General features: G+C 38.8%; 1 protein-coding gene across 1 annotated transcript in view; it reads right to left on the bottom strand.

Moving 5' to 3' along the window:
- The window catches only part of lrp6 (low density lipoprotein receptor-related protein 6), a 48,860-nt gene extending 26,289 nt beyond the window's left edge, over positions 1–22,571 (bottom strand). Inside the window, exons 1-4 of the mRNA XM_026923228.3 lie at positions 22,264–22,571; positions 18,594–18,993; positions 2,556–2,753; positions 2,038–2,234 (exon numbers count right to left, since the gene is read on the bottom strand). Of these exons, the coding sequence (XP_026779029.1) occupies positions 2,038–2,234; positions 2,556–2,753; positions 18,594–18,993; positions 22,264–22,363 (895 nt within the window). The 5' untranslated portion in view covers positions 22,364–22,571. The remainder of the gene's footprint in view (positions 1–2,037; positions 2,235–2,555; positions 2,754–18,593; positions 18,994–22,263) is intronic.
- Between the last annotated feature and the right edge of the window lie 1,544 nt (positions 22,572–24,115).

Raw genomic sequence — 24,115 nt, 5'->3', positions numbered from 1 at the left:
TCAATCCAGCGAGCTTTAAACACATTTCACATGGGCATATATTGCCATATATCGCTTGTAAATCTGAATGAGGTAACGCTGTTTCTCACAAGGTGGTCTACGTTGAGCATAAACTGTTTAATAGAGCTCAGGAAGGGCAACATCTGAAATGCATTTCTGACTGGATAGTACGAAGCACAGCTCCAAAATCCCAAATCCTCTGTTAGTTGTAATAAAATAATTTGCTTTGCGCCCCATTAGGTACACTGGTTTCACAAACCAGCCAATGAACAACTCACCATATCGATCACACATTTACGCCAAAAATTCATACCTATCCCCAATCCTGCCATTCCTACTGTATACCCATTTATATGACTAATTTCAAGATCAGTGGCCCCCAAAAACTACTTGGACACAAGCCACACTTACAAATGTATGAATTTCACTGTATTAGAAAACAACAGGCGAACCAAGCAGCATTTGTTTTAAAGAAAGATACCACAAACACATTTTTCAAGCAAATAATTTCCCAAAAAATATACTGTCCCATTTGGAAAAAAAAAAAAAAAATATATATATATATATATATATATATATATATATATATATATATATATAAAGTAGATATACTGTTTAAAATTAGACAAAAAAGTATTTGGACACTTAAGCCTATACTGGTTGTCATATTTAATACATAGTTAATGTGATGAACTACACCATGTGGCTACTCTGCTAGGGTCAACTGTATGAAACTGAAGGTAACTGACTACATTCATCCACTATAAGTTACTTTAATACCAGCTGGTTATGTAATAGGAAAAATCACTAAGAAGAGGTAAAGTGAGTTTTGAAAAAATCTAGCATCATTTATTTGCACCAAGAAAGCCACTCTATATGCCAGATCAGGAAAACTTGCAAAAAAAAAAAAAGCTAATAGATGAAGGTCCTGTGGATGAAAACAGACAACATACAGACAGACCCAGAAAGTCGTAAAGCAGACGGGGCAGGATAATTTAGAGTAAAATCAAGAAAAACAGGCGAGAAACAGCAGCAAGGATTGTCTCAGTAAGACTTACCTGATACAACCAGATTACTATTCAAAACAGGATCAACAAGCGTAGGTACAGAAGGAGACTAATGAGTTGGAAACTAAATACTTTTTTGTCTAATTATGAGTCGTGTAATTGGGACCAGAATATCTATTATTTTTATATTTTTAAACATAATCTATTTTTTGAGAAATGTTTTGCTTGTGTGATCTTTCTTTAAAATACCTTTTGGGACTGTTGTATGTGTATGAAGGTATGTCTAAGCCCTCAGTATTTTCTAACTAATTCAATGCTAGAGCTTACACTTCATTCCAAAAATCAGCATTGTAGCTTTACAAGTGTTTGAGAGAAACCTGTTCCTGTAAACATATGTTGTAACAAACAAATAGAGCTGGCTTACAAAATCCAATCGCCCCTCTTCATTAACAAATATCCAACACTGAACTGCTGTGCTGTCTGAAAGTCCCTCCAAGTCTGACTTTTTGAATAAAACAGAAATTCTGATTGGCAAGAATGTAATTATGTCAAGCGAGGTAATGGAAACATTTAGCAACAGGTTTCTCGTAAGGCATATGTGGCACCTGGGAATGAACACACACACACACACACACACACACACACACACACTGAAAGCGAGAGGCATCGCTCTGACGAGTGCTATGAGCATGTCCCTGGCTTTTCTCTCAGCCATGAGAAATTCTCTGCATTCAATCCAAACAGGGCCTCCATTGTGTGGCCGTGGCACAGAGAGGCATAAAGGTAACTGTGCCATAATCATCTCTGCAGAGTTGTATTACCAAAAAGCCACTAGAGCTTTGTGCATTATTTCAAAAGACGTCTCTAAAAGATACCACATGCTACAGTGAGCCCTGGCTCTTGAGGCTGCTTTGTGCTACATTTCACATTAAAAGTACTGATTGATTTTAAATTCCAGTAAAGTGTTCAGAAAGGCTTGCGAATGCCGCTCAGTGTGTAAAGAACTCCACACAGGATGTTAACTGTTTACCCGTGAGCTGTCTCTTTTGGCTGAAGACATGAATGTCCATGGGCGAGAAGATGTTAGAGTGGATCTCACGGCGCTCCTCCCCTGTCTGCTTCTGGCACGAGTGGATGGAGTGCGTATTCCAGTCAGTCCAGAAGAGCGTGTCTTCGTACAGCGTTAGGGCAAAGGGGTGTGGTAGAGCACCCTTCACCACCACCTCTCTGAGAGAGTGACCAAACATCACAACAGTGAATACGCATGCATACATCTCATTCAAAATGTAGTATTTGCTGAGTTTGAAGTGAAGGCCATGTGACAATTACAAAACACACAACTAAGTAAAGCATGGCAAGTATGGAGAAAATGCTTAGAAAATGAAAAAGGGGAGGGGAGAAAAAAAAAAAAGAAAAAAAAGAAGAAAAAAAAAAAAAAACACCACACATGAAAACAGGAAATACATATTTGATCAACTTTGGTTTAAAAGAAACAGATGGCCAGAAAGCAAAATACTCATGAAGCTCATTTAACATCACATGACTTACCTCCCTGTGCCATCCAGATTGGAGCGATGAATAAAGTTGTATTTGGCGTCGGCCCAGTAAAGCTTCTGCAGGTTATAGTCCAACGTGAGCCCATTGGGCCAGTAGATCTCGGTGTCGATGATTACGGCTCGATGCGTCCCATCCATACCTGCCCTCTCAATCTTAGGGATTTCCCCCCAGTCTGTCCAGTACATGTACCTAAAGGAAGAAAAAAAGGGATGATTTAGTTTTAAAAAAATTACCACTTTGCGCACCTGGCACCCTGCGGCACATCCTAGCAGTGAGAACAGCCTGTTATTATCCTTACCTCTGTGATGACCCTGCTTCTCATCTGGATGTAACCTACCTCCTGGCCTCACTGCATCTCCTCACCTTCCATGACTGTAATTTGTAGAGCTTTTGTTGACATTCTTAGCAATGAACTTGGTTGTCAGCCGTATACAGGACTGACAGCCTTATAAATTCTTGAGTCTGACCAACCGACAGAACTATTAATCCTGTTTATTCATTAATCTTTAATTAATTGCTCCATTAGACCCATATGTGGGTCTTCTCCAAACTGTTATCACAACGTTGGAAACAGACATTGTCTGTTGTCTAGAATGTCTTTGTATGCTGTAGCTTTACAATTTCCCTTCGCTGGAACTAAGAGACCCGAACCTGTTCCAGCATGACAATACTCCTGTGCACAAATCGAGCTCCATGAAGACATGGTGAGTCAAGGTTGGAGTGGAAGAACTCGAGTGTCCTGCACAGAGCCCTGACCTCAACCCCACTGAACTCCTTTGGGATGAACTGGAACACTGACTGCACCCCAGACCTCCTCAACCAACATCAGTGCCTGACCTCACTAATGCTCTTGTAGCTGAATGATCACAAATCCCCACAGCCAAGCTCCAAAATCTAGTGGAAAGCCTTCCCAGAAGAGTGGAGGTTATTACAACAGCAAACACAGGGGGGCTAAATGTGGAATGGGATGTTCAGCAGGCACATATGGGAGTGATGGTCAGGTGTCCAAAAACATCTGGCCATATACAGACGGCCCTTCACATTCACGAGGGTTAGGGGTGCAGGACCCCCTGCGAATGTAGAAAAACCACAAATATCTCTAGGCCCCATATTTAACACACAAAAAAGTAAAAAATACACTGTACTCCAAACAGTATGTTTTATAAAGTATCGACAATGTAGAGTGTGTAGTGCACAGGACTTTAGCACGCTGAAACGTTTTTATTAAGTTTTATAATAAATTTGTGTATATATTTATGTATATTGCATATTTATGGTAATAAATGATAAACTGATTAATAATACATATAATTTTATGCATTATGAGTTACTAAACTCCAACAAAACTCCAAAAGAATTCCCATTTAATTAGACAGCAAACTTGAGAATAATCAAATCCACAAACGTTAGACCTGCAAATATGGAGGACTGACTGTAGTGTACTTTTGTTCAACTACAGATGCATACACGAGAATAAAATTGCTGTGATGTGTTATGCAGCAGCTTAAACTTTACCTACATTATAGACTGTGTAAGGGAGCAGAAGCAGTCTATACTGTGCCACACACTCCTTGAGTAATGGGTTTAAAATAACACAAGCTCAGAATAGTAAAGGTTCAGATGTAAAGTTAGGATGCAATGCATTTCTAATCTCAGCTGTGGTTCATCACATAACAACCAAACAAAATATTGATCTAAATAGTAAAAAGAGCATAATAGTCCAGAAGTAGCCAGTAACAACTCTGCACACCCTACAGATCACACAAACAACATCCAACTCTGTGTGTGTGCCTTTCTCAAGGGTTTCTCTTGAGGAGGAAAATCCACTAACCATAAATCAACATCATGGCCACAGGGGAACACTAGACCTTTCACCTTTAACAACGCAGGGTGCCAGTATAGGCACGGTTGTGGTCATGTGGCTGTCAAAGACCAGGGGGTGTTCCAAAAAAAAAAAAAAAAAAACACATATGCTCATGTAGACGACAGGACAAAGAGTTTTACAGTTGAATGGGCAACTGGATGTGTGCCTAACATGGCCCGAGTTTTATTATTTTATTATACAGTGTGTATGATTTGTTTTTCATCGCTGATTGAGTCACAGAAGGAATAAAAATACTTTATAATAAGATTCTGTGAGTCTTCCTGACAACCTGGACAGAGTTTCAGCTTTTTTCTTGCTGAGCAGGTACTCACTCTCAAACTTGCTGGAAAGCGAGTGACATTCAGTCTGTGGTCTGACCCTGAGCAGCACGCTGTGAGATTACAGCAAAGAAACTTTTTTTTTTAAATTTTATTCATTACTTGTACAAATAACCTAGAAGACATGTAGAACATGCTTTGAAGGAGGGAAGAGAAAAAAAAAACAAAAAAAAACAGATTAAGCCATGACCTTAGCATAAGTATTACGTCTCTCAGAAAACCTGTTTGGAAAACTGACTTCCGATTCAGAATGCTTGTTTGTGTATTTGGACACGCCTCCTGGATTTCAAGACACGTAATCTTGAAAGGGAAAAAGAAACAACAACAAAAACTAATCTTACCCAATGCACCTCTAACCAGGTGGCTAGCTCATTCTGTGGGTTATGAGCTGTTTATGATAGTGCAGAATGAGCATCATGGCAGGTCAGTGACGCACAAACGCTGCTGCTTGATCAGGCAGTCACGCTAAAAGCTAATCAGTTGATGGTAGATAAAAGACAATCTCTTGTCGAGAGGTTTTGCTCTTTCTTCTGGTGCTCAGTCACTGTAACCCGCATTACAAAACATTCTGCCTCAAATACCTTGCAACGCCACTTTTGTACCAGAGAGGATGAAATTCCAAAATCCTTGCATGCCCACAGGGTGGAGGAAAACACTTCAACGTGCATGTCTGCTCTAGCTGGTTGGCATAAAGCCACAGGATCCACACTACACATGTATATTTAGGGCAGTACACTGTTCCTGAGCAACTGGGAGTTGTAAACAAACTGACACAAAGCAAGGAAGAGGTTATTAAGAGTTCAAATATTCTTGGTTACGCCAAATTCACCTCCCTAAACAGAAACCCACTAAAAACATTCCCTCGCATTATAAACACTAACAGGACAAATCCTTCTGGACGGTCGACAGCTGTGGTTGGCTGAGCACATTGAGTCCCAGAGTCAGGACAGGGCTCTGAGGATTCACGGTAAATGAAACAATAGGAAAGGAAACAATAAAATATTTACTTTTTGCGCAAGACATGAGGTGGATCCAAGATGTTGGGCTTTTCATACTGGACACACACCTTACACTGGAATTTATTCACAGCAGCACATCTATTCAAACTGATGCAGATATTGGATCGTATTTATAAATAATGACACAAACATAAAATTTAGAGCGTAACCAGTTTCAGTAAATAATGAAACTGTTTTGCTAGTATTTCATACGTTTTCCAATTTTTTATCGTACCGATGCAAAAATATCAAGTCCCATAATATCAAGAAACATTACGTAATATAAGACTAATATCACACCTGGTATTAACATTTGTCTCGAGTGATCCGATCACATATCTGTTTACACCTAGCATTCTGAACACGTCTCCAGTGACCACTTCGGATTGGATTTCATACATACACGGTTTGAAAAGTCAGATGAACAGGTTTATGTAAAATATAATGCTGCATTACAACCTAAGCAGTAATTCACCAGTCGGAATTACGTCATTTTTCGACCTCGGCACATTCAACAGACGAAGTGGGCAAACTGACGCCCCCATGTTCATATTTTGTTAGCAACAAGCTAGGCAGCTAACTTGGATGAGTGAGATCTACTTTCTTTCTCAAACGGTGAACTGTGTAGTCAGTGTTTTAGATGTAACAAGCAAATAATGTGTGTATGTTGATTAATCTAAAGCTAATACTTGTATATACAGTAAAACTCATTTAAAGGTAAGAAGTTTTACTTTGTTTATTTCTGATGATGTACGCAAACATGTTGATTTGACGTCACTCTGTAAATAGGGAAGGTACTCGGATTTCAGAAGAATACCCAAGTTGACTTCTCAGTTGCAGTGACATTTCATGTCACGAAAGACGTGGTCCCCGTTTACTCTGTCGAGAAAGAAGGGTTCAGTAACCTGTGCAAAAATAGTAACAGTGCCATCTATAGCAAATAGCTTTTTAAATATCTTTTCTTTAAATATTCATTATTTAAAACAACCATTGCTTGCACTATTTGCTATAAATGGTGCTGTTACTATTTTTGCACATCTACATTTTCCAAAGTCTATTCTAATCGAGTTTTTTTTTTTTTTTGGCAACATCGTCCAGCCCTAGTCTACGGCCAATCAATGCTTATGAATGTGTACTTGATGCGGATTGGGTGGGGGCACGTTCGGGCCATAAAAAAGATGTCTGCCTTTATATGTAATGTGAACATGTCAACAAGGGGGCAGAAAACGACACAATATTCTTGCATTTTACTAAAATAAGTGGAAGAATAAAAATACTACTCATTTCGAGGTCAGTATGAGATTTTTCAGATTCTCTCCACAGTGAATACATAACACAGAATATATAATAAGCGTATACTGCACACTGTCTCAGAAATGCAATTTATTTTTTTATTTTTTTTTTACTCAACACTAAAGCTGATTGCAAAAAGCCACAGGATCCACACTACACATGTATATTTAGGGCAGTACACTGTTCCTGAGCAACTGGGAGTTGTAAACAAACTTACACAAAGCAATGAAAAGGTTATTAAGAGTTCAAATATTCTTGGTTACGCCAATTTCTCCATCACCGCCCTAAGCACAAACCCACTAAAAACATTCCCTCGCATTATAAACACTAACAGGACAAATCCTTCTGGGCAGTCGACAGCTGTTGTTGGCTGAGCGCAATGTCAGGGACAGGGCTCTGAGGATTCATGGTAAGTGGAAGATCAGGAAACATTAAAATACTTACTTTTTGCGCAACAGAAGGCAAGAGTTGGGTTCAAGCTGTTGGGGAGATAATGGTATAAACTTAACAAGCATCATTAAATAACTTTTCCTCAACATAACAACCCAAGGTAAATAACATGAACAATATGATGCTCCCACCACCATGCTTCACTGTAGTTTGGTGTTTTCAAGGTTATGAGTTTCCACCAAATATAATGTTTTGGTCCAAGGCCAAGAAGTTAAAAATTTTGGTCACATTAGACTAGAGAACCCTTCTCCACATGATTGCCATCTCCAAACAGGATTTCATATGACTCGCCACTCATTAATAAATCCCAGCTTTACGGTGTGTCTGGGTTTTGTTTGTCCAGTGAACAGTTTCACACCTGAGCTGTGGAGCTCTCCAGCTCCTTCGGAATTACCCTTGGACAGATTATTATATTGCATTGGCAATACACTGTGTCTCATAAAACAAACAGCAACTTAACTGGAAAGCATTTAAGAATTTAAGAATCAATCAGTGAGTAAGAAAGCCACTTCTAAATGTTCTTCTAAACAAGCAGCTAAACAACACTTCTGCTTCATCTTTTTGACAAATAACATCTGGTAGCATTTTATTCTGAACATTGATGCAAGAGTAACTTTCCTCTGACCCTTGTCAAGGGCGTTAGACAGCATGTAAACCATCGCTTCATGCAGAGCATTACTTAACCCCAAATCTCATGAGTCAATAAACATCAGTTTGAACAAGTAACTCGTACAAGACACGCATTGTATTCAGTACCCAAAGCACTAGACAGCTCTGTTGAAAGTGTCCCAATGATATCTTCCAGATTGGACTTTTTGTGTAGCATATTTTTCTGTTTTTCTGGAAGTTTGCATCAGCTAACCTGAATATTTTTAGTGCTCTGGATGCTACTATAACAGGCAAGAAGCATCTATACACCTTTATCCTGATAAAGAACGAAAAGAGGCACTGGAGTCTCAATTTACTTTCTCATGCATTCAGCGATTTATTTGCCCAAACCTGACAGAACATAGCATATCAACCTGATAAATGGGATTTCACTGTTTAGGCAGTCTTCTCCAGCCCTCTGTGGTCTTGGTCTAGCTGATCTGGTGTGCAATGTCTGCTACAGACCTTCCTATGAGGTGAAACAGTGAAATGGTTGTGACTTATGTTTACCAACCATCACCTCCTTGGCTCACTGTGAGCTGAAAAGGGACACAGTAGTACACGGTATGTTTTATTTGTTTTCTGAAAATGTTCTGTTTTAAATAAATTCATCGATGTGGAGTTATTAAGGACAAGTCACTGTCTCACTGTACTGACTAAAGTAAAACAATACTACCGGAAACCCGAGAGCTGCACTATTTAAAAACGGAAATGCGTCACTGCACTGAATACAAGGAGCCTGTTACAAATATCAGAAAGAGCCAACAATTAAAATTTCCTGTTTTCTTTTACTTAGTCACCTAATACAGTTTTAAGTGCAATGTTAGCATACTCAAGCAGACCCTAGGAAACAGAAATACTTTACAATATTATGTGAGATTTATAAGCATGATTTCTGAAAATGTTTCTCGCACAGAACCTTATCAGGTCCTATCACACAAAAAAACAAAACCATAAGATTCTTGTTTCTTAAACAAATGTGAATGTAGCTTTGTACAGTATTTGCTCATGGAGTTATGGTGTGGTAATTACGCGTGTGTGCGTGTGTGTAAGTGAGAGTGGGAAAGAGCCACAGTGTGTATGAGTAAGTAAACGCAGGGGGCCAAGCTGCAGGCCAGCTCCTCGAGCAGAGGATCAAACGGGTGGCACACGTGTGAGCCAGACACCCGCTGAGAGCCATTAACACACACACACACACACACACACACACACACACACACACACACACACACACGCCTCCCAGACACTCCTCTCACACAGCACTGCAGATGGAGTGTTTGCTCTCTTTCGCTCTTCCTCTCCTTCTCCTACTCACTTTATGGGCAGTGTGTATGTGCGCGTGTGTGTGCGTGTGTGTGTGTGTGTGTGTGTGTGTGTGTGTGTGCGCGAAAGCCAGTGGAAGCCGTATAGAAGACAAAAAAATAAATAAATAAGGCTTTGGGTAAAGACAAAAGACTAGGTGGAGGTAATGTGGCGTTTTGGGTCTGTTATAAGTAAGTAGGTAAGTAGGTAGGTAGGTAAGTATGATGTCCTGTTAAAGAAAAAGTGAAATGGTAGTGGGCTACTGAAAGCTGTTAACTGTCGTGCCACCCTGCAGGCTGAAAGAAGAACGGCAACAACACCCGCTTTATATTAAAAAACACCTTTGAGACAAAATACCTGGCATGATTTTGAAGCAGAGTGTTTACATGAACACTACTAACTGGTGTCTGTCACCAGAGTCTTCCAGCAGTTGTGTAAACAATGCACTATTATATAGCATTATCTGATTTCTTATCACTCTGATTTTAGCCCAATATTCACGTTATTAATGTACAACCTGATACCTTTCCATTTTCTACATCAGCACATGTGGGTGATCAACCAGAGAGGAACAAGTTTGCAGCTTGATACTCACCTCAGACAACCATAACTTGTGTCGCGTACATGTCGTGCGTCATATATATCATTACGTAAGCATATTAAAATCAGAAACAGGCTACAAGTCAGCTTCATTAGCTAGCATAAGCTATTTTATATAGCTTATATAGCATAAGTTTTTTATTATTATTATTATTATTATTTTAAATTACCCATTAACAAGGTCAGCAATGGTGAAAAACGAGTTACTAGCTGTAACGAAGCTCATTATAAAATGTAAATATCGTTATATAAACTCCTTGTGCATGAGTTCTGTGTTAAACAGCAGTGGAGATATTTATTCAATTCTTGCACAGTGAAGTCGCTCTGATAAACAACACGCTATTTTGTTTTCTGAATTTAAATCTCCATTCCTGCTTTGCATGCAAAGACATTCACGGATTTATCTGTTATCTGTTCAGCAGCACAGACAAGGGAAGCTAAGATGTGTCAGAGAAAGAGGTTTTGTTGTTCTGCTCCAAAGTCAATCAACTTTTGCCAATCACCCCAAGCCTAATATCCCATTATTTTAATCCTTTCTTTTATTCTTTACAAGTTGCATAATTTATGAAGTACAGATGCTCTACATGACTAATACAAAAATGACAGCTTCTCTACAAGGGACACTGTTACATGCACTTTGGTGAATAACTTACTGAAGTTAGTAAAGATAGCCTTAAATTCAGTTACATTCAGTGATGTTCATCGTGCTACATTTTTCTGTTAGAGAAATAAAATAAAAACTGTTGCTGTGTAACAACTTTAAGATGCCAAATTACTGTGGCTAAATAAATAAAAGTTTATTATGATATCGCCTTTTTGTGATCTTCCATCTGCAGCATTATAAGATTACATATTGATGGTATTTAATCAGTATTTTACTAACTAAAATTTAAATGCACTTTTTAAAGGAAATGGACGGCTAATCTAAGATAACACTAACTGGTGCTGTCTCCTAGGTAGATAGCAGATAATGCCATGCATAACATTCTTTCACAGACAATAGGTATGTGTTGTAATATACAAGTTTCTTTTTTTTCCTCATTTACAGTGAACGTCATTGCTTGCTCTGAAACATAAATCTTGCATAATGAGTAATGGCCTAGTTGAAAAGGGGTTTTTAAACTAGACAACAATCTCTACTTTAGTTATTTACTAAATAACTAACTAAGAGTTTAACTTAATTAATTTGTACAAGTAGTAGTGGTGGTAGCTACTTTATTAAAATAAATTTTCATTGCTGAGTGACTTGTGTAAAAGAAATAATCATCTAGTCATCAAGCTCACAGAAGTGATAAAGCAGATCCCATTCAATGGGACTTTTACTACAATGAGCTAGAAGATTCCGTGTGTGTGTGTGTGTGTGTGTGTGTGTAACTGCGCATTGCACAACGTCTAATTTTGGTGATTATTGCATTTGATAAACATTTAAAGAAAAGCTCCAGCAGATTTCATAAAGTATGTAACAAACACCTGATCTTATACTGTGTCACTTCTTATTCTATTCAAAAGTAATGTTCATGCTTTGAGCAGCCATGTTGATTTGGCATCACTTGCTGAACTCAGAGGTTGAGGACACTGTCCCGAGTTCCTGAGTAGGAATTCCGAGTTGAGGGGGCATTTTCTTTCCTGAAGTATTAGGTCGGAAATTACAACGTTTAGTTGAACGCAGCATTAGACACAAGTACCGAACCATGACATCAGCTCGGCCTCAAGTCCCAGGTTTCTTTACTTTACACACACACACACACACACACACACCAATCTCACCCTACTGAGATAACACTAAAAGTCAAGCCTTGTACATGTACTGTCTTATAAGGCTTACAAGGCCAGGTAGTGCTGGGAGTTTTACTAGTTGGGCCACCATGAGATGGAGGTTTCCAAACAATTAAGGTTGTTTTTATTCATTTTACTGCTTCCCTTTCATACGTTTCCTTTGTTTTCCCAATGCTGTGTACAGAACCTGAGTGTTGAGGTTCGAATTCCTTAAACTGTGTTTCCCAAACACATACAAGAAATACTGGCAACCCCAAAGTACAGTTTGGCTTAATTTTAAAAATGTTTATTAATCTCATCCAGAGAAAACATCATGCCTTATTTACAGCTTGAACTCAGTGCAGGGTTAGGGGGAGGGGGAGAGATAAAGGGGGAGGGGGAGAGATAAAGGGGGAGGGGGAGAGGGAGAGAGAGAGAGAGAGAAAGAAAGAGAGATGGGGTGAGAGATATAAAGGGGGAGGGGCAGAGTTGCAGAAACACTACATTTGTGGTAGCTTATAAGTTGCAATTTGCAAGTAGTAATAATGTCATTTCCCACCTTGGGACCCTCGACATGTGAAGTAGAAAAAACACATGACTGCTTCCTTGAAAGCGTGTCTTTTGTTTGCTCTGTCAGAACATGTCATGTTACAGGCCTGAGTGGCTATTAGCCATGTTCTACTGTAGTGAACTTCAAACATTCATGCAACATTTTGGACTGAAATCACATCATCTGTTATCTGGCGAAATGTTTTTGACAAATCCAGAAAAGCTAGCAGTGTGTCTGGGACGTGCTTGTACAGACCACTACTACCACAGCTAGCTAGCTAGTTTATCGGTGCTGTGTTTAGGTCCGTCATGATAATTACATTATCGACTTATCGTACGATATATGGACCTGACCTTGATCGTATCACCAGTGTTCGCTGACCTCGATACTGCACACTGCGTTTACATGCGTATTTTTTACATTAGAATGACTATCACCATTCGCTCTGCTTCTGTCTGTTAAAACTTAAAATATTTGTCGAATTTAAGATAAAAATCGTTGAGCCCTCGTGTGGACTACTGATTTAAAAATCTGGTGTTCTTTGACTTTCCAATTCCAATGACTGAATACTCTTATGAATTTAAAGTTCACTGCTCTTTAAGAGGGCATCTTGCATTTTTATGCTATATTATCATTATATCAGTGGCAAGTTCTTAAAATGACAACATCGCAATTATTTCTGGGACAATATACCGTCCAACAAAAGTAGCTGTCGTGACAGGCCTAGCTGTGCTCATTAGCAACTATGCCAGGCAATCAATTTAAATAAACTAGACAGGTAGCCAAGTGTGAAAGATTTAGCTAAATAATCAAGTAGCTAATCAATGTTCAAAGTGACATGCGGACTGGGTATAATACTGCATTTGATTTACCGCAGAAGCAGGCAGTCGGAGCTTTGGGATTACATTATTTTTGACCTCGGGGTGCTCGAGCTACAAAATGTGGAAAAACAAACAAACAAAAAAAACCATGGGTCATGGAAGAAGTGCTACTCTGTTTACTGTTGATGCTGCGAGCTGCCATGTTTATTTGACGTCATTTGCAAAACTCTGGGTTGAGGAGACCACTCAGAGTTAAAGAGGAAGTTTCTTCATTTTTTCCCTAGTTGGAAGCCTAAATACCAGTTTTATTCAAATGCAGCATTAGGACCTTTTGCAGCAATTTTTATACAAACATTGCTGATCATCTGTCACTGTATTTTTGCTGTTCCCTAGAGATGAAGGTGGGAAAAGAAGAAGAAGAGGAAAAAAAAAAAAAAAAAAAAAAAAAAAAAACTCACTGCAATGTGTCTAAATGAATAGCTAATACTAACTTCGAGCAGTCACCTAAACAGCTAATATAATTTGCTGGGAATCAGCTAAAGGTGTGCAACAGAAGGCAGCTATCAGTTCTTCTGATGTTAGTGAACCAGGAGACGTTTAGTTAAATGGGTTTATCGGTTTCATGAGGTTTAGGAAGCAAACGCTTTTATCAATTAGACTCTAGATTCTGTCCTAATCTCTAACCTGTCGATCTGATCAAAGTACTTCGAGACGGATATAAGACGGATATATCTTGAGACACAATAACACTTCCCTTTTGAATCATACAGTAACTCTGAATCATTTTTAAAATAAAGTTAAACTTCCTCCTTCAAAAGAAAACTGCCTATTTTCCACACTTTGACTAATTTTATCTCTGAAATTTTTAAGTACAGAAAAGAAACGTACTTTACCCGCTCATGCAAAATGCCACCAAGATGTGGGAATATTTATATAATGCAAATCTGTGTTAATTAAAAATGTTCAAGTGATAGTTTTTACAAACTGACTTGCAAAAAACAAGCCTGGTCTGAAATATTTATATCGCTCTGTCTGTTCAGAGGAACATACTGCACATCACCCCAGTCACTACTCAACCACACAAATCATTTCAAACTTAAAACACTTTTGACTATTAAATCACTAAAATACAGTAAACTGCCACTAAAGGCTACAATCCCACCCTTGAAAATTATGTGGCTATTTTCAATCTGCAGCAAAACCTTAAGAGAATGGCCAGTGTAATGGCTTGTGCTTTTGTTTAACGTGTTCCCTTTCACACACGCATAAACACCACGGTTTCAGTTTAAATCAAACTAATGAATAGATTAATGGTGCACAGAGCCTTTCATCTGCATCCTCACAAATTTAAATGCAAATGCACCTCTCGCTTTGGAGATGGGAAAATGAGAGGAAAGTGAAGGGGTGGACAGACACAGACACACACATACACACACAAGTCCGATGATGTAATAGGGTCTATGATTTTATCAATGGATGTGGTCCAGCTCTCATCTTCCATTTGTTTGAGAGGTTCAATTTCCAGCAAACATGTAGCCTACTCATGTGTTCATGTAGGGGTGGGCGACGTGACTGTCTCAGAACCTGGTGAGATATTACAATGTTTCCTGTTTTTACAGAGCGATTGCGTGTATCGTGATATTTAAGGTGCAATATTACACTGATGTGATGTGTAGAACATGAAAAAATATGGATTAAGCTGTGGCCTTAGAGAAAGTTTATTAATTCACTGAGAAACCCCATTTAGAAAACTGACTTCCAGTCCCGACTACTTGGTTGTGTTTGGATGTGCCTCCTGGGGGGGATGCAAAAAATAAATAAATAAATAAATAAATAAAATAAAATAAATAAAAAATAATAATAAAATAAAATTAAAAAATTTAAAAAATTTAAAAAAGACACACACACACTCAGACATGGCATCCTAAACGGTTTCATGAACAAGTTGGATGAGAAAAAATGATCAATACTGATTAGCAAACTGTTGGATTTTACACGACAGACACAGCACAGATGAATATGCAAAGGCAAGACTGGCACGTCAAGGAAACACGAATTTTTTTTTCAACCACCAAAAAAAGCACCATAAAGAAGGTGCCAAAATCTAGATAAGACCTAGTGCACACGTGAACAGCACCGCGGTCAGAAACAGCAGTGTAAACAAATGCGTCAGAAAAAGGCACACAAGCAACCGCTGGAAAGACATCGCTGAATAAACGAGGGTTTTAGGCGACTTCTAATAATAGTTGATCCTCATTACAACTTAGTGAGCCACAAATATTTTTCTAACACTGCCGTTCTTTAGCTGTACATAGAAAGCTGAGAGCAGTGCAATAAAAACAAAGTGAAACACATCACTTATTTTAAAAACGTTCAATAAAAATGTAGAACCAACTCAGCTATTGTATTCAGTAGTTACACACTTGCTCACATGTCAATCACATTTCCATTTATTGTACTTTTAAATACTGAAGACATTAGCAGAGATGATTTACTTATATGATTTTTTTTTGTCAAATCGCCCCTTATTCCTGGTCAGGGTTTTGGTGGAACCAGAGAACATGTGTTTTCTTTACCATAAAGTTGCCAGATATATAGACACAGGCAGCAAAAATTTAAAGTGGAAGCAGAAGAATACAATCAGTTGCGACCAAACCACAGACTGTCTAATCAACCCAGACACATGAAGGTATGCTCCATTTCGGGTGATACACATCTTCATACCCTGGAGCAATGAGGCCCCTCCAGAGTGTCCATGTGATGGTGGAAAAATCAATAAGGCAAAATTTCTTGCTTCCAGACATTTATACTATAAAATAATGGCCTAGACATAAAGATTTTGATCTCCTGGTGTAAGGAAAACTCTTTTGTAATGGTACACGGCTTTAGTTTAGTCCAACACACATCGTTCATTACGAGTTATACAAGTCAGCTAGTCTTTCATGACGTGTTGACGTGTCTAGCTCATTGCTACCGCTAAAGAATGAATTATACTTGCTTTTAACGACGTGTTTGCATGCGCAAGATGGCAGTCATGCATATCCTGTGCTTGTGTGGAGTATTGCTTGTGCACATCCTCAGAAATTCAGAAATGTTGTGTCTCAAAATGCATACTTATGTACTATTCTAGACCTAGCACAAACACTAACCAGGTTTACTATTACGGTTAGTATTTTTAATTTTTAATTGTGCAGCCTTCAAACTTACCAAAGCCCTGTTTTGCGCACCAGTCTTCTTGATTTTCTAGAATAAATATTTCTGAAAGTAAGGTCAGACTTTTAGATTTACGACCCAGTTTAACCAAAAATCACAATGACAGCAGGAAGTTTTAAAGAAAGACAGAGCTCAAATGCCGCTGTGTATGAAACTGCCAAGCATTGCAGTCGCTTCCAGATGTACATAAGATATGCAGGTGAGTGTGTGAACAATGCCACTGCTTCTTCAAAGTCATGCATCAAGTATAAACAGGCATTTGGAAGCAACAGAGCGGCATTTTGGTAAAATTCTGTGTGTGTGTGTGTGTGTGTGGTGGGGGAGGTCTGAGAGGACCACTAGACAGCAGTGTCAGGTTACCCATCAGGCTTTTGTTCTGCCGTGGGGGGTGGAGTGGTAAGGGAAACACTCAGATTACATCTGCACTCATCCGGTTCCCGAGGATTGCACTACTCCTCAATGCTGGTTTTAGGAGATGCTTAAAAAAATCTCTCTTTATAAATACAGATTTTTAATTTGACACTTTCAGTTAAAACACCTCCCTGCTTTCATTTCTAGGCAACTTGTTATATAGTTTATCATACTTATTACAGCTTTAATAACGTGGCATATCATATTGCATTGTTCGAAATCTACACGCCTGCGCATCAAACAATACATTCAACAAGTGCGCTATTCATCATAAAATACTGCTTACAGTATGTGAGGTTTAATAACACCACTGATAATGTCTTTCTGAATGTTACAGTGCCTTTGGAGCACTCATGAGATGATTTCTGCCTAAAACAGATGATGTCAAAGTGTTACGGAAGAAAAGACTACAATATCCAAAGTGTGCTGCTGTTTTCACCTGTGTACAGAAATAAGTAAGTGCCAAAACAGCAGCGTAAAGGACAGATAAGGTGTTCATCCATGACGCTTTATCCTGGTCAGGGTCCCAGTGATGTCTGATGTTGCTTTAATTATTTAAAAATAAATTATTTTTAGATGTAACTCTATATATATAATATGTAGCTTGTTTCACCTACATGATCATTTATTAAAACAACAACGAAAAAAGTTTCCATCACTCTTTTTCCACCATTAAAAACAAAAGCTTTTTTTGTGATATGCCTTGCCTTGCAGAATTATTGGCACCCTTCATTAAAATATACTTAAATTATCAGCTCAAACTATGATTATTAATTTTCCAATATGATAATCATATGACTAATTTATCTTTCCTTTTAGAACTACTTTTAAAATAGTACTTTTTTTTCTCGAATATATCTGCACCAAAATTATTGATACCCCTAAGGAATGTGTTAAACTGTAATTCTTGAACAACTTATTTATCTTTTAATAGCTCTCATTCCAAAGCTGTTATTGCCTTTACCTATGCCCTGTATCCTTGAGGTATTAATATGAAATTGCACACATGTAAAATCTCTTGAAAAACCCAACAGGAGACAGAGGATTGTTGACCAGGACAAATCAGGTCATGGATATATCCAGCGACGTTTATCACTGATTATATGATTTTTATCAGGCGAAAAAGCCTGATAAATATTGTGATATTTTACAATGGAAAATTGCGATCAGGTAAAAATAAAATCCTTACTGCACAAACCTGACCAAACTTGGGAGACTGTAAACCTGAGTTCACATCACTCTGTACGAGTCTTACATCAAGTAGGACTCGCTTCTAAGAGGACTCTGTGGTATGAGTGAATAAGAGACAGCCACATACCTGCAGCTTCCTGGAAAAACCAGACGAGAGAAGCTCGTTCTATGCAAAAATGTGCGTTTTCAAGCATATTAGAAAATCAAATCTACAGTTAAACAAGTAAGTGGAATTTCAAGCAAAACAATGAGTGTTCATAAGCTCACAGAGACCATAGAGCCACGCTGAATGATCTACATTATGCTCCATCAGGCTGTTGAGTGCAAACTACCAGCTGACAAGACAAAACATGCACAAAGTTCAGCTTGAATCTTTTGCTGAGCGCTCAGCACACTCCGTAATCACAGCGGTTTGCTTGTCTTCGTTCATAACAGGCACATCTTTAGTCCAGAATAAACCCTATCTAGAATTGTTAGCATTACAACATCACTATTCACCCTTCTCAGGACATGACAATACTTCATTTGTAACTCAACCACAAACAGAGCTACAGCATGAATACAATTCAAAAATGATAATAATTTCCCGACTCACCCTCTGCCCGGATCCAGAGCAATCGCTCTCGGCTGGTCCAGGTCCTGCCAGAAAAGAACTTTCCTGAGCGTCCCGTTAAGCTCGGCTACCTCGATGCGGTTCGTTTCTGAGTCTGTCCAGTAAAGTTTATTCCCCAACCAGTCGCACGCCAGACCGTCGGGCGAGGCCAGACCCGACACCACCGTGCTCTGGGTGCTGGAGCCGGAGCCGTTGAAGACGGCCCGTTTGATGGCCTCCTCGCTCACATCGCTCCAGTAGATCAGACCGCTGCCGTAAATGAAGTCCACGGCCGCCGCATCCTCGAGGCCACTCACCACCACCGTGGCGTTGGCGCTGCGTCCTTGGGCCGCGTCCACCAGCCGCAAGTCGCGCCTGTTGGCGTACAGGAGGAGGGGCACGGCTGCAGAAGACACAACACAACAGTGTGAGCACAAAGTGAACTATATACACATTTCATTTCTCTTCTTTCTAAGTCAGAAAACATGAAGTTTACGAAATCTTGCTTGTTTAATAAGAGTGTTTTATTTCTTTTTTTACTTCTAAGAGTTAAAAATCAGATATAATGGTGCTGAGCAAGGCTGGGCGAGACGATGATGTAAAATCGATATCTTAATAAATCATGTCATGACACACGTTTCTGATATGCTGTGATATCTTTTTATTTAATACATTTTTAGAACCTTTTAAAATAAAGATGACAAACTCCGGAAGCAAATTTGATCAATTATTCTATCTTTAATAATTATTATAATGATATGTTCATTTAACAAAAATAAATCAACCCTGAATTAATTAATTTTATCCTTAAATGTAACACTAGAGTTTAGCTGGCAGTTTGTTAGGAAACCTAGATACTGAGATGCATATCATGTATCACAGAAATGCCTTGAAATATGGTGATGTAAGAGTTTCGGCCACATCACCCACTGAAGCTGCAGAAAACCTAATAAACAAGAACAAAGATTACAAAATAACATATAAAGAAAACATTCACACAACCAACCATGCTCGTAATTAAATATTTTAATTACCCCGGTGTACTTAGAGACACAGCTGCAGGTTTTTGTCAATCTGATATTCGATGCATCGGTTTTTTTTGTTTGTAAATTCATTCACTGCTACCTAGCTAACAGACAACCTTTGGTTAAAGATGGATAAATGTGGACATCATGAACATCATTACAAACACATAACAGTGCAACACTTCAGTTCATGTCATAATTTCCCTACTAACACTTCAGTTAATAAATTCTCACACATCACATCATCGCTATTCAACACTATACTTGGGGTGTACAGCTTGACGGTTGATCCGAGTCTATACTGGGGTCCCATTATGGAGCACTTATACACAACTTATCACAATAATCCACTGTTTCACTCAGAAGTAGAAAAAAACTGGTGAGCTGCTCATTCTGCATGATGAGATATTTATTTTCATTTCGAAAAATAAAACCCACTATTGCATTTTGTAACCAGTAATAATGAAGACCTGGCGTTCATTCAGTGTAGGAGTGGTCAGCTTAACTTAATTTCACTTGTTTGTTTTTACTTTTTCTACATCAACAACAAGAATTATTTAAATTTAATTTTTTTTGCCATGGCGCTCATGAATACTATATTATACTACGATATTTAAGTAACTCTTCTAAATTAGCAGAGACCTGAGCATGTTGAACATGTTTGGACAAAAATCTAAGGTGTTACTTCTAATCTGAAACATGTCACACTTAGTTAAAATAAGAATTGTATATGAGAAAATGTAAACTAATGGCAGTCAAAGTGTTACACCGTGTAGGTGACATCTATTTACTCAACATTTCTAATGAGTGGTGACGATACTCGGGCGCCAACAAAGTTTACACACTCGCACGCTGCAAGTCACCAAGCACAGCGGAGACAAATGTAAAGGTCCACTAAAGCAGACACTTTCCTTCTCATAACCAGCTTCGTTGATGTCACCAAACGACTCAACTACCTGACTTCCACTGAAAGCCATTCATGGCCCATTTATTTCCCCTGTCTCCGTTTTTTCAGCTCGTATTTATTCAGCTCTGAAGCAGTCTGACCTCAAGAACTTCCTCGGCTCTGTAGCTCGTACCTCCGCAGGGCTTTTGGCACAGACTCAAACCTCGGTTTGACACATCGACCACTGCACGCCGGTGCGTCGCTCTCGAGGGCAAACCCTGAGCTCCTGGCCTCCGGCTGCTGGGATGTTTTTTTTTGTTTTTTTTTAAACATGGGGAATTTCCTTTCCCAAATATTTAGAAATTTGCAGAGCAGCAGGACGGCTCACTGAAGTCCGTCCAACACCCTTCGCTCACTCGACGAAGTGTAAATATAGGGAACGCTGCCCTTTTTTATGCTTAGCTGCTGATAATATCAAGTTTTCTTCTTCTTCTTTTTTTTTTTTTTTTGGAGACGCCCTTAGCACATTTGTAACCTTCGAGATCAGATGTTCACACAAAGGTAGTCTGGGTTCACTTTAGACCCGCTTCATGAGAAGAGAAGGGAAACTTCTGTGGATAAACTATATCTCAATTAATACAGATTGATTATATTATTCAGTGAGTTTGGAGTTTAAAAAAAAGAAAGAAATCTTAATATTTACGATGTCTCATTAGTGTCTTGCTTGCAAACACTGAACCCTAGTTGTCATAAAAACGTGAACAAATGGCCACTTTATATGACTAAAGCATCATTCTGTGATCATGTAGATCCTTTTTAACAAATGACAAAATATTAGAAACACACATCTTTATACTCAGGTCATTTTACATACACAATAACTAACAACCAGCATGTTGAGTACTAGGTCTGTTATCAGAGTTGTTATTTATTTATTTATTTATTTGGGCTCATCAATTTTTTACTTTTTGGAGAAACTACACCAAATGACTGGTGTAGTTTCTTTAAACAACTATCTAAAAAAAACTTTTAGAAACTTTACCTATTTGTGTAGCTTGAACAGTACAAAAACAAAACAAAAAAAATAAAAAACTTGAAAGTTTTTTGGAAAGCCACGCCATAGTTTTAACCTCTTCAAACTACAGGCCCAAATCACTCACTCACTCACACACACACACAGCAAAAAATAAATAAATAAGAAAGAAAATAAATCCAGAAGCACAATGTCACATTATTTAAAAAAAAAAAAAAAACAAACAAAAAACACACACACACACACACACACACTTCACAGCAGAAAGACAAAGCAGCAGGGGTAAAACAGTGTTGAAGTGCAGCAGTAATGCTAGCTAGCTAACTAAGAGCAGGCTAGCGATTCACAACAATGCAGCGCGGCTAATGAAAACTAGCACTCCCAATAGAAACCAGACTGATATAAAGTGTCAGCGGAAATACTGAATATCATTACCGAAAAATGTAAGTAGCTGAAAGACCAATAATTACGCCGTGAAGTAAAAGTAACAAGAAGAATAAAGAGAAAGAATGAGCGAAAGGCGGTTTAGCGAGAACATGCGAGCGAGCCTAAGAGGAGACGCAGACTTTTTACTGGGATACTGCAACTCTTCTCATACAGCTTCAGCCAAGAAGGAAGAAAAACGCTGCATGCTAGCTCACCAACAGCCTCCTTCTCACTATCACACACCTATCAGCTATTTCTCAACTTCCCCAGGATAATACCAAGACGAGCTCAGTCCAAACTCACCGCGTATTTGCAAACAAAAAGTACACAAAAAGAGACTCCGCAGCACTGCGCCCATGTTTTTCCTCCCGTTTTCTCGCCTCCGGTGCTCCCTGGGTTTCATCGCATGGCTGCCTTTTTAATTCTCTTCTCCTGCACAGGTTTATATGACTCGGGATTTGGTGCTTTCTTTCCCTTTCCAGTTGTAGGAATTCGCCGTAGTTATAACGCAGACGCGATTATTCTCCGCTCCATTCCCATTCCCATTCCCATTCTCTCTCTGTGTGTGGTGGCGCTGCGATTCCGAAATGGTTCCCTGACGCTGCGCCGCTTCCGAGTCGTATCCTTCCGCCGGGAAAGGGGAAAAATGGCACCCCTCCTCCTCCTCCGCCTCCTCCATTACTATTCTCTCTGTGTGAAAACACTCGAACGCCTGCTATTGTTGTACTGCTGGGTATTTCTTTATTCCTCCTCTTCAATAACACTAAGAGTAAGCACAAGCACAAGAAAAAATCACGTTTAGTTTTTTTAATTAATTTTTTGGGACGTTTCAAACAGCGCGAGACGCATTCCAGCGGGACTACTTTTTCACGGAATGAGCGGAGATGCGGCTCACCTCAGCTCAGCTCAGCTTGCTAACTGTGTGTGTGTGTGTGTGTGTGTGTCTTGAAGTGATCACAGCAGTATTAGGAGTTAAATTACTGAATTCTCTGTTGTATAAATGAATAAAGGAATGTTTATGATGGTGCTCTCTGAGGTTGCTTTCTTTTTAAAAAAATCCATCAGATATAATGAAGTAAACTGAGATGTTTTGAAATATGAGCCAGTGCAGCCATACAGAATATGACCCAAGGCAAAGTTCTGTTCAGTCCCAAAACATAATCATTACACTGTTATATAAACATTTCGTGTAGTCATCTAGTTCAAATGTACAAATATAATGTATTGTGTTATGAACATCTTTTATAGAACATGAAACATATTCTGTTTGTATCACCTGGACTTTATACACTGAACAATATACACTATATGGCCAGAAGTATGTGGACACCTGATCATCAAACCCATATGAGGTTCTTCCCCAAACTGTTGCCACAAAGTTGGAAGCACACAATTGTACAGAATGTCTTTGTATGCTGTAGCATTACAATTTCCCTTCACTGGAACTAAGAGACCCAAACCTGTTCCAGCATGACAATGCTCCTGTGCACAAAGCGAGCTCCATGAAGACATGGTGTGTTAAGGTTGGAGTGGAAGAACTCGAGTGTCCTGCACAGAGCCCTGACGTCAACCCCACTGAACACCTTTGGGATGAACTGGAACACCAACTGCACCCCAGACCTCCTCAACCAACCTAATCTCACTAATGCTCTTGTAGCTGAATGATCACAAATTCCCACAGCCACGCTCCAAAATCTAGTGGAAAGCCTTCCCAGAAGAGTGGAGGTTATTATAACAGCACAAGAGAACTTAATCTAGAATGGGATGTTCAACAAGCACATATGGGTGTGATGGTTAGTTGTCCAAAAACTTTTGGATATATAGTGTATCATTTGGTGGAGTATACACTACTGATATCTCATACAGTGACATATGCAAATGTATTCTTAGTAAATTATATAAATGGGTGGTGGAAGATCCTGACCAAGCTACATGTGTGTTTATACGAGCTTTTTAAATAAATCACAACCACATTCTCTTACAAAATCATTTTGGTCAAAAATAATGTTGGCCAATTCTCAACCATGTAACGGTTCATCAGTGTGTATTGATATTATATCTGTTTATAGCAATCAAGTCTATATTAAAGCACATTGTCAGAACACCAGTCATACCTACCTGGAAATTAGATTTAGGCTTCATATATTCATGCCTT

Source organism: Pangasianodon hypophthalmus, chromosome 18 (genome assembly GCF_027358585.1).
Source record: "Pangasianodon hypophthalmus isolate fPanHyp1 chromosome 18, fPanHyp1.pri, whole genome shotgun sequence".
In the NCBI taxonomy this organism is placed as follows: domain Eukaryota; kingdom Metazoa; phylum Chordata; class Actinopteri; order Siluriformes; family Pangasiidae; genus Pangasianodon; species Pangasianodon hypophthalmus.
This window is presented reverse-complemented; position numbering and strand designations above follow the sequence as displayed.